Source organism: Amblyomma americanum, chromosome 6 (assembly GCF_052857255.1).
Source record: "Amblyomma americanum isolate KBUSLIRL-KWMA chromosome 6, ASM5285725v1, whole genome shotgun sequence".
NCBI lineage: Eukaryota > Metazoa > Arthropoda > Arachnida > Ixodida > Ixodidae > Amblyomma > Amblyomma americanum.
Window position 1 is genome coordinate 94135381 of NC_135502.1, and position 10707 is coordinate 94146087.

A 10707-nucleotide genomic window follows, 5' to 3' on the forward strand; every position below is an offset into this window, starting at 1 on the left:
GCTTCCTGTAGGCTCTGACGATACCGCTTGCTCCCCACGCGGCCACCAGCCGCGTCGTCGTCTTCCATTGCGTCTTCTGCCGAGGCGAGCGGCAGCGCCGCGGCTTATATCCTCCGCCGCGGGGCAGTCGCTAAGAGCGTAGCGCATGCACCCTTCCTTTCCTCTAAATCATCGGCGTCTAGAACGTTGTCAACGCCAATGAACCCAATGATTAACGCCGACAGCTTTCGATTTGTATATCCTGGATTAGCTGAGCTTACCCACATTCAATTTTTTAGGTCACTTTTGTGAAAACTACACTCGCTGTCCATTTGCATTCGCGAAGACTTGGAAATTCGCTCTCAACGATCGCCGAAATTACACCCACGAACCGTGCGGACTCGCGGAAGGGTGTCGTCGTCACTTGCAGAGCGAGAGTACGTATCTGCTCAAATGTGCGCATTATATTTAGCTGCTGGTGATTTAAAACAGTTCTCACCAAAAGACACAATCAAGAAAATGAGAGGGAGATTTTAAGATCTTTTAATTCTCAAAACATTTTTTTTAAATGTCGGAGCACTGCTGTTGAGAACACACACTAGCCTTGCCGTACCAAGTGGAGTGATTTCGCCAAACTCACTACGGGGAAGGTGCGCTCTGCAGCGAGTGTCACTTAAACTCATCGTGTGACACTGCGTGAATGACACTTCCTTGCTTATTTATTTATCTATTCGTATTATCGGTCCTAATTCGGAGCCAGATTGGAACGTGCATTTAAACAAACAATGACATGCCAAAACACACAGAAATTCGTACATCTGACATCCGATGTGCAGCTGCTTGAGCAAAGCGCAATCAGAGCGTGGACGCGCGAGCACGCACACACACGCATCGGCAGCAAGAGTAACACAATAACAACAACAACAACAACAACATAATTCACATTATTAGCTTGTATATTTGTACACTTTTTCAAGACGGGACCGAAATTATTCGTGATTTGGGGATAGTAATAATAATAAATGGTTTTGGGAAAAAGGAAATGACGCGGTATCTGTCTCATATATCGTTGGACACCTGAACCGCGCCGTAAGGTAAGGGATAACGGAGGAAGTGAAAGAAGAAAGAAAGAAATAGGTGCCGTAGTGGAGGGCTCCGGAATAATTTCGACCACCTGGGGACCTTTAACGTGCGCTGACATCGCACAGCACACGGGCGCCTCAGCGTTTTGCCTCCATAAAAACGCAGCCGCCGCGGTCGGGTTCGAACCCGGGAACTCCGGATCAGTAGTCGAGCGCCCTAACCACTGAGCCACCGCGGCGGGTCGTGATTTGGGGATATCACAACATTTTCTGGACGTCCATTCCAGTTTCGTGCTGCAGATGGAAAGAATTAATCTGTGCATAACTCCTTCAAAAACTTCCCTCTGTCACACATCTGCTCCGCTTATGACGGGTTATTCGCGATGAATTATCCTGTATATAATGATGTTTGTCGACGCGTACCAAGCAGTTCATTACGTCATAGAACAGGCGCAGCCGCTTCTATTCCCTTCTTTGCTCAGCGAAAGACAAGGGCGCTCGTGCATAAATGCGGAAACTGATTCTTTCCTGGAATAGCATGAATACACGAAACTTCAAAGCATGCAGCTGGGGTTGTTCAAGCTTCAGAGTTAGAGTTTTGGTATGCGGACCTATGCTTCACACCTGTATTCCAATATAGGACGGACCAAGACCTTGTATAGACATATCTTTGTCTGAAGGCAGGCGTGTTTAAGCATTCGTCTGATGTATCCTAGTCTTTTTTCAGCTTTACCTACCACTGAGTTTACATGCGCTGACCATGGGAGTTTTGAGGTTACTATGAGGGCTAGGTATTTATACTCAGTTATACCCCTGTCACACTAGAAAATTTAATCTCATTCGGATCGAATGGCATCCGCCACTAATGCCATTCATTAATCTGCTACTACACGGGAACATTTAATGTCATTAGGTTCGAATGACATTCGCTATCGAATGAGCTCACGAAACTCATTCGCATTCGATGTCGAACCGAATGTGTACTCTGGACACCATACGCGCAGCAGAAGCAAGCGACGCGAAAAAATCGTGTGCGCACTGCCAAAGTCAGAAATTTTATTCATCTTGTTCTGCTAAAAAATATTAATTTTGGTGCGAACCTCTTCACACTTGTAGCTGTCGTGGATAGCTATTGCTCTCGGTCCCAGCAGCAGCCAACGGCAGCAGCCGAGCGTGAAGCTGGGCCTTTCCCGCGACCGCCGATCATTTCGGGTTGCGTGTTTCTTGCTGATTGGCGTTACATGTTCGTTTAGATCGGAAGTACTTAAAGATGTCACTGAGCACTTCACCTTTCAGAAGTCATTTCCACGCTCCACGCGTCGCCGCGCGCCGCCGTGTCAGCCTATTTGTTTACATTTTTCGGATTTGTGGTTGACTTTGTACTTGGCTAGGCTTTTGATGGCTGAAGTGCCGCAGAATGGCCAGAAATAATATTTTAAGCTTATAATATTGGACAGAAATGTTCTCACCCGCTTTTAAAACACTACACAACAATTTGTAACATATTTTATGCGCGTTGATGTATTTGAATTGTACTATTTTTATTTCACTGATCGTCACTGTAATCATTTTCGAATGACATTATTCTTTACCGGGTAGCACGAAAAGAGACCGAATGACATTCGATGCATCGAATGACATGCGATTGGAATGACATTAAATTTGCTAGTGTGGCAGGGGTATTACTCGGTTTAGCGGATTTTCTTTAAGGTTATATGAAAAATCTAAGCCCTAACAAACGTCAGCTCTTAGATTTCTTACAAACACTGCCAAATACAAACAACACTTCCTGCACGCCCCGCTGCGGTGGCTCAGCGGTTAGAGCGCTCGGCTGCTCACCCGAGGACGCAGGTTCGATCACGGCCGCGGTGGTCGCGTTTAGATGGTGACGAAACGCGAGACCCCCGTGTACTGTGCGATGCCAGTGCACGTTAAACGGCCGCAGAAAAGGGTCTTTGGACTTGGCTTTAAAATGTTTGCACTATGTAGAGTACAGGCCACCGGGCGTTCATGCCGCGTACGAGACCTCAAAAGCGGGCGGGAAATTTACAATAAATTTTTAAATATTCCCGCTTTCGCACCTCGCAGCGACGCGCGGTGCCGGGTTTTTACGCGAAAACCTGGCAGATGACGTCACGTCTTGCAAATGACGTCAGCAGCCGGGGATAATCATTGGTTCGCAGCGCCAAATTCTTTCAGACGTCACGCGCTACCGCGGCCGCGGCCACTCCGTGCGCGCCGCAGCTGGCGGAGGTAAGGAAGGGGCCGAGTGGGTGGGGCCGGCGGAAGAGCGCCGCCGTTTTGGTGTGCGAGAGGAGAGGGAAAGGCGCGACGACGCGGAAGTTGAAATTTTGTCTGCATATAACTCAGCTTCCACAAAACGCATTAAAATAATGCTTGCTGGGGGATAATTATGAACCGTCGTCTTTGAACATCCCAGACATATCGCACCTTTATTGAGACCCCCTTTCTGGATCCCTGTAAAGAGCCCCATGTGGTGGAAATTATTCTGGAACCCTCCATTAAGCGTCCCTCATAACGCATGCCATATTGGGACGTTAAATGTACCATACCACATCAACACTTGCTACTAAGTTTTCGCAAGGCGCATGAACATTAAGCGTCCCTCATAACGCATGCCATATTGGGACGTTAAATGTACCATACCACATCAACACTTGCTACTAATGGCACCTTCGACTGGTCGCTTCAGAGCGCTCTGTAGCGCTCTGCGAAAGCAGATTGCGACATTTGGCGCCCCGTCAAAGCTTCTTCTGGACTTAGGAGACAGCAGTGACTCCACTAGTTCAGACGAAGACTGTGGAGCTTACGAGCTGATGTTCGTCAAACTCTTCGGTGTTCCGAAAAAAATACCGAAAGTAAGAAACTACTTGGAGACAGTAGTGCGGCTTTACTCCGAGGAAGAGGTAAGAAAAAGATACGTCAACATTATGAAAGCGGCTGTCTATAAATGCCTGTTCTGAACCAGTTTCGCAGGAATTTTCGTCTCCCTGAGAAGACGTGCCGTGAGCTAATCGAGAGATTCGCGGGGTCTCGGTTTTACCCCTCGGACAGAACTCACGGTGGCTCTGCGGTGAAAACTGCAGAAGAGCACATTCTCTCCTTTCTTTGGTGAGCAGTCTTTTGTTTATTCTGTATACTGAGTCGAGAAAAAATATGTTCTTGGGGTGCGTTTCCCGTGCTGTTTTGTACATACCAAGTCGATCGGCCTCATGACTATTCTTTAAAGCGATAAAAAATACTGTATATTCGTATTTTGCAGCCATTCTTTTTTTGGTAAAATGACAGGATTGCACTTAAGTGTGTCCTCCATTTATCACTTGAAATATTGTTTTTAATTTTGTTTATTTAAAAATTTCTATTTAAAAGTTTTTCCTTATTTTATTCTGTTTCTAGTTTATTATTTATTTTATTTTTCTCATAATAAGTAAGCCTTCTATGCATTTACATCGTTTTTCATTGAATTAATCACAAAACCTGCTCCAAACACAGCATTTATTTTCATTAATTAAATTTAATTAATTGCAATTCAGCAACCGAACTTTCTTCATTTTAAGGAACTACTCACACACTGCCTAACACAATCAAACTTTTGCACATTTATCTCCACAGAATGACATAATCGTGCGGGCAGAATATGCGCACAATTCTTGCTGATGCAACATAACCATAAAATGCTTTCACATTAATAATTATTTAAACTCCACGACTGATGTCTACTGACTATTCGCGAACTATATTGCAGTCAAGGGTATCACTAGGAAATAATAAAAAAGATTCCAAAGAAGCTTCACTGTATATAACCACTCTTTTGCACAGTGATAAACATAATCCCATTCATTGCCTGACAAATATGTGATTTCTGCTGGAACTAAAGAGTTTTTGCTGCCGCCACCACCTTCCCGTCATATATCCTTTCTCCTCGTTCTTGTAGCAGGCAGGCGACTGTTGCAGCTGATAATACGGCATGTCAACCACGTCTATTGAAACTTGCACAGGTTTCCTAGAAGGCGGCAGTGGGAAAAATAAGGATTTCCTTACACCTCTTTATCCGCCTCTTCGATCGTGCTTTATGAAGTGCTTCAGTGTCTGGAGTGCAGCCAGGCACTTCAAAGTGCTCTGCAGGGACGAAGCACAGCGCATCTCCGCACACATATCTTTACGCTGATGCTCTATGAATGTACACTATTCTTGTGTAATGATAATTTCCAGGTACGCTGGCAACAAGGCGTCAATGCGGCAAGTAGCCACCCTTTTCGACATGGCCGAATCAACAGTGCAAGTGGTAATCACAAGAGCGATGGAATTTCTGTGTGACATTGCCCCAGAAATCATTTACTTTGGAAGCGACAAAGAAGCTGTGGCTCAAGAATTTGAGAAAGTAAGCCCCTTGTACGATGTTACAATTCGTTAGAACTGATGCTTGAGTGAGTTGGTATGCCATTTGGAGTTGGTATGCCAATTAGACAAGGACTGAAGGAAAAAGTGCCCGTCTTTGTGTTTCTTCCTTTAGTCCTTGTCTAATTCGCACTGTTCTTCCTGATGATGTTACAAGCTTTCTAGGGATTCTTTTTTTCTAGGTCTGCCTAACAGTTGTGGGCAGGTAGCTGACGCAATTGCTTATTAGGTTGAAAGTCAAACTCTCAGCATTTATACAGTAGAGAAGAAAAAAGCATGGAAGTCGCATGCATATAATGCTACACGGAAATGTCATCTTATGCATCTAATGCGTTTCAGATTGCTGGCTTTCCGAATGTGGTTGGCTGCATTGACGGCACCTATGTTTGTATGCGATGTCCGGACAACAAGGTTAAGTCTACCTATGTAAACAGACATGACCAGGTGTCACTGACAATGCAAGGAATTTGCGACTCAAGGTGCAGATTTCTGGACGTTTTCACTGGAACACCCAGCAAAATACACGATGCCAGAGTCCTCAGGCTGTCTACAGTGCAGGAAAAATTGCCAGTGGTTTGCGAAAATAACAAGTACCACATCTTATGCGATGCAGCATATCCAATAAGGGAATATATGATCACACCTTTCAGGAATTATGGCACCATGACTCGGGCAATGATTTCGTTCAACTACCGCTATGCTGCAACACGAGTGAGAATTGAAAACGCATTTGGAATGCTAAAGCAACGATTTCGGCAGCTGCGGTTTGTGGAATTTCACACTGTGGACAAGATAACCCAGCTCATCCTCAGTTGCTGTGTCCTTCATAACATTTGCCTGGACGCTGGTGACTGTGATGTGCCAAGTGATGACAATATGGATGGAAGGCCTTGCAGGCACAAGCAAGGAGACTCGGCAACAGACCAGCAGACACAGCAAACTGCTCGTGAAAGTGCCCTTCGGAGGCTTGGAGAACTGAAAAGGGACGCTTTGGCACAGCTCTTTTGCAGCTGCAATGATGTCGAGAACAAACGATTGCATTGCCCAAACTTTTATCGCACTTTTAATTGCTCAAACTTTTATTGCACTTTTATGAACACATGTTGTGACTTTCAACAGGTATAAACAAAGCATTCTTGACTACAGCACTGTTTGACAAGGAATATTCTTGAATAAATATGCTCTTTCAATCAAGAGCTATTTCTTATTTTGAGTTCAAAATATCCTTCAGCACTGCCATTTGCTCCGCATGAGCTTTGAGTAGTGCCTGGTGCCTGTCTACTTTTCTCTGTTCTCTTTCTTCGCGCCGAGCTTCTTTTTCATTGTTGATCTTTCGCATTTCCTCAAAAAATAATGACATTTCCTGCATCCTAGATGTGCTCGGGCGCATCTTTCTGTCTGTGCGGTACCTTTTATTTTCTTTCTGCTCAAATGATGAACCAGAATCTACCGTAGGGTCATCAGATGATATATCATTGACGCTTTCCTCGATGCCATCAGAGGAGCTGACACTCGAAGGAGCTGCACTAGCAGTGTTTGAGATGGTCTTTTTGTATGTAACTTTTCCCACACCTCACAGAACTTCAGGCTCAATGCTGTCATCAATTGCTCTGATAGCTGCAAATTCTTCTTCATATGACACTGCACAGCGAGACTGTCCAGAAGTTCCATTATTTCTGTCCACACTGCGTTTTCGTTTGGCCAGCGTCTTGAACCTTGTCTCACACTGGACTCCTGTGCGAATGACTCCAAGAACTCTCTGTATGTCTTGAGCAATCTGCTCATACATCATCTTCTTGCTGAGGAACCTCCTTTGAGGCCCCACCTGTGGCGTGTAGCGTACATAACAGTCCAGGAGCAGCTTTGTTTCACCTGTAGTCCATGGTCCTGTCACAAGACATGAATAAAAAAAAATTAGCACATTCGTAACATTTGAAGCTTGCAGTTAGCTTGCTCTACTATAGATGCAAAATACACATGCACTAATACTACTGCATGGCAAATGTTATTACAGACATGCAAGGCTTTGCAAGAAGGTAAATGATTTCAAATCGAAGACGTTAGATTGCACCTGGCGGTATATATACATACCATAAGGTGAGGTCATGCTGCTGCTCGACTGCTCATTTTCAGGTACTGTGTGCAGCTGTACTTGATTTTCGCTTCCTTGGCTCTCTGTTCAGGAACAAAAATTGGGAAACATTTAAATTACTTCCTCACGCATGGATCATAGACAGAAGGTAATTCATGCCTGCTGAGTCTGCCACAGAAACCGACAAAAAAATATTCGCAATATGTAAAGTGTGTTAAATCCAATAGCTGTCAAGAACAAAATAAAATTTTTTCGTAGTATTTACTATTCCAATACTGGCATAAACCGTGACCTGTACATCCATTCACCAAACTATATTTCGCTACGTCGTGACCATCGATTAAAAGTCAAGGAAATTAACTGTAAATCAGAGATGTACAAATATGCTTTTTTTCCCTAGGTCTATAAGAGATTGGAACCGGCTCTCTGAAGAGGTGGTATTAATTACGTCAGGTGATTTATTCTCTTCATCTCTGTGAATGCTGTTTTTAGGCTGTATTACTGTTGCATCATGGTTGCATTGTATGTGCTGCACTTTACCTTTCTTTTCGTTTGTATGATGTGTTATTCCCCCCACTGTAATGCCACTTGTGGCGCTGTGGGTATTACAATAAACAAATAAACAAACAAATAAACCCACGTCCTCAGCCCTGTGAACAACTTTTCAATGCATATACTTTCCTGGTGAGCTGACATAACCGATGAAGTTTATTATGGTTTTGTTTCTGGTTTATGGGAGTTTACCATCCAAAGCGACTCAGGCTGTGAGGGACGCTGTAGTAGAGGGCTCCGGAAATTTCGACCACCTGGGGTCCTTTAACGAGCACTGACATCGCACAGTACACGGGCCTCTAGAGTATCGCCTCCATCAAAATTCTACCACCGCGGCCGAGATCGAGCCCGCGTCTTTCGGGCCAGCACGTGCCATAGCCACTGAGCCACCGCGGAGGCTGCAGTTTATTATGAACCCGGTACTAAATTTCATGTGGCAACACATTACATTTTGGAGTTTCGCTCTTGCTGACGATTCCACTGCATATTATGAAGTTTCGCTATGTACACATACCGCTCCACGCTGCCCGAAAAAACCACCTGGGCCATTGCTGTATCGGGATGAAGTGTACGTTTTATACTGGTCGACACTCCGCGTAATCGTGCAACGGTCAGGCTTTTGGCGGCTCAAGCCGCCGTGCGGCCTCGGTGCCCATACCTAGTTGTGCACGAAAAAGCCGCCGCTAGCCGTCATTACTTCCTCTGACACATATGTACCATCGCACGGAGTACGACTTGTAACAGGTATCAGATGGTACGAGCACATGCTACGGGGCAGAGAGCCCGGCACTGCTGCTGAGTCCTGAACGTACTGCAAGCCTACTACACAGCTGACTAGCAGCGTGCCCGCATACTTGGTGCTGTGCACTGGCGCATTCATTCGCTATCAAGCTCACATGTCCAGGACAGGCCACAACGCAATTCGTAAATGCACCTAAAAAATAAAAGTTGTTTCAAATGCGAAACTACGACGCTCGCAATTTCTACTAACGCGGAGCACGCACCTGTTTCGCGCGGCCAGAGCGACAAGGTTCCAACGGAAAAGTAGGAAATTTTTCACTACGTCGCGCTACTTGTCGTAGAATTCGCTCAGTCATAGCATGTGAAACTGCTTTAATAATGTGTAGTACTTCGACAGTGAGGCGCGCACACCACAGCAAGCTGACCAAGCGACACAAAGCCTGAGCGCGGGAAAGAGCCAGTTGTGGGTTTCAACGCACTGTGCACACTCTTCGCATTGCAAACTTACCGTCGTAAAGGGAGAATAACAGCTGCTGCGCAGCGGTCGTCGGGGTGTCCATACTGGGAAGCTGTCAGGACGGCAGGGACACGTTCGTGGACTTTCGCTTGCACTTCGCAGGCAAACAGAAACTGTCACTCCTGTTGGGAGCGTTGCGGGCATCGGGTGCTCGCCGGCGCTGTGGTCTGTGATTGGAGGAAGTAGCCCTTTCCTGCGATTTCCGTCCCTCTCACTGCTCTGAAAAGCACTTGCACATTCGGCTGGCGAGTCTTTTTCATCCTCCTCAGATCGGGAGCTGCCCCCGCTCCGGTCGCTCTAACTGAGAGAATCGGAGCGACCAGTCGAAGGTACCATAAGTTTTCGCAAGGCGCATGCTGAACACCCGCGTGGCTGCTGCTGCTGCTCTGCATTCCTCCTCACCCTCGAGTTCCGCTCCGAGGCAGCGGTTAGCAGAAGAGCACAACGGCGACTGCACACTGTCAGCTGGGCACGGCTGGCTCGGAAACCGGACACCCCAAAGAAGGTGCCTGCGTTCGTCTTTCCCGCGCACTTTCCCCCTCGCTACTCGGACCAAGAAGAAGGCGCCACGAAATGGTGCCGAGTCCCTGTCGAGGCCCGCGCTCTTTCTTCGCCTTCTCCTTTGAGTTAACGCTCCGGGGTCTGTTTTCTTGAGCTGTCGGAGTCTTGCTTCTGTCACGGACAAGTTGTCTCGGCTAGTCTTTGCCACAAGACGAGGCGTCGGTTCAAACCCTAACGAAACGCGGGAGGCGGCCTTGCTGCTTTCTCTCTTTCTCTGCACTCTTGAAACTTGAAAGGCGCGCTTCTTGGTGTTTACTTGACGCGCAGCGTTTCAAGCATATGGTCCGAGGCGTGTCTGCTGTCTAACGGGCCTCCTCCGCTGAATGGAAATGTTTGTCATGTCATTTGCGGAGTGATTAGACCTTCCGTAAGTCCAGTAGCGCCCGGAACCGCTCTGTTCTGGGGAAAATAAAGTTTGTTGGTCTGAAGTGGAGCGTTGTCCGCGAAAGATTCTACCGCCCATTCTGCCATTTCCCCGTATGTCCACTCCAGATTAGAAAACTGTCCCTGGTCGGCCTCTCGCGAGCCCTCGTGTTAGTTGGAACTTGGAAACACGTTTCCTCGCTACGTACACTTTAACTGGAGGTTGTCACTATCGTTCAGGCCAACCGGGACCAGTGAACCTATCGTGGTAATGTGGTTTAGAGCACTTTAATCCGACTGGCTTAAGACTGAAGTGATTACCTTCAAATCGCGTCAGGCTGTGCAGTAAATAGCTCGAACCTTCGTTCTGCGCCGAGGTCCGCGACCTGCGAAACAAACAT

At 46.5% G+C, this 10707-nt stretch overlaps 1 protein-coding gene across 1 annotated transcript; it reads right to left on the reverse strand.

Annotated features, from left to right (window-relative positions):
• Positions 1-6616: 6616 nt before the first annotated feature.
• On the reverse strand, positions 6617-9513 carry LOC144094836 (uncharacterized). The gene is made up of 3 exons (XM_077628721.1): positions 9374-9513; positions 7572-7655; positions 6617-7367 (listed from the first exon to the last, which is right to left on the reverse strand). Exons 1-3 carry the CDS (start codon positions 9423-9425, stop codon positions 7054-7056), a joined length of 450 nt encoding a protein of 149 aa, XP_077484847.1. The 5' UTR covers positions 9426-9513; the 3' UTR covers positions 6617-7053.
• Between the last annotated feature and the right edge of the window lie 1194 nt (positions 9514-10707).

Coding starts and splice junctions, on each gene's coding strand:
- LOC144094836 (XM_077628721.1), bottom strand. CDS start 9,425: ATGGACACCCCGACGACCGCTGCGCAGCAGCTGTTATTCTCCCTTTAC. Junction 7,656..9,373: donor GTTATTCTCCCTTTACGACG/GTAAGTTTGCAA, acceptor GTTCCTGAACAG/AGAGCCAAGGAAGCGAAAAT. Junction 7,368..7,571: donor CAGCATGACCTCACCTTATG/GTATGTATATAT, acceptor GTCTTGTGACAG/GACCATGGACTACAGGTGAA.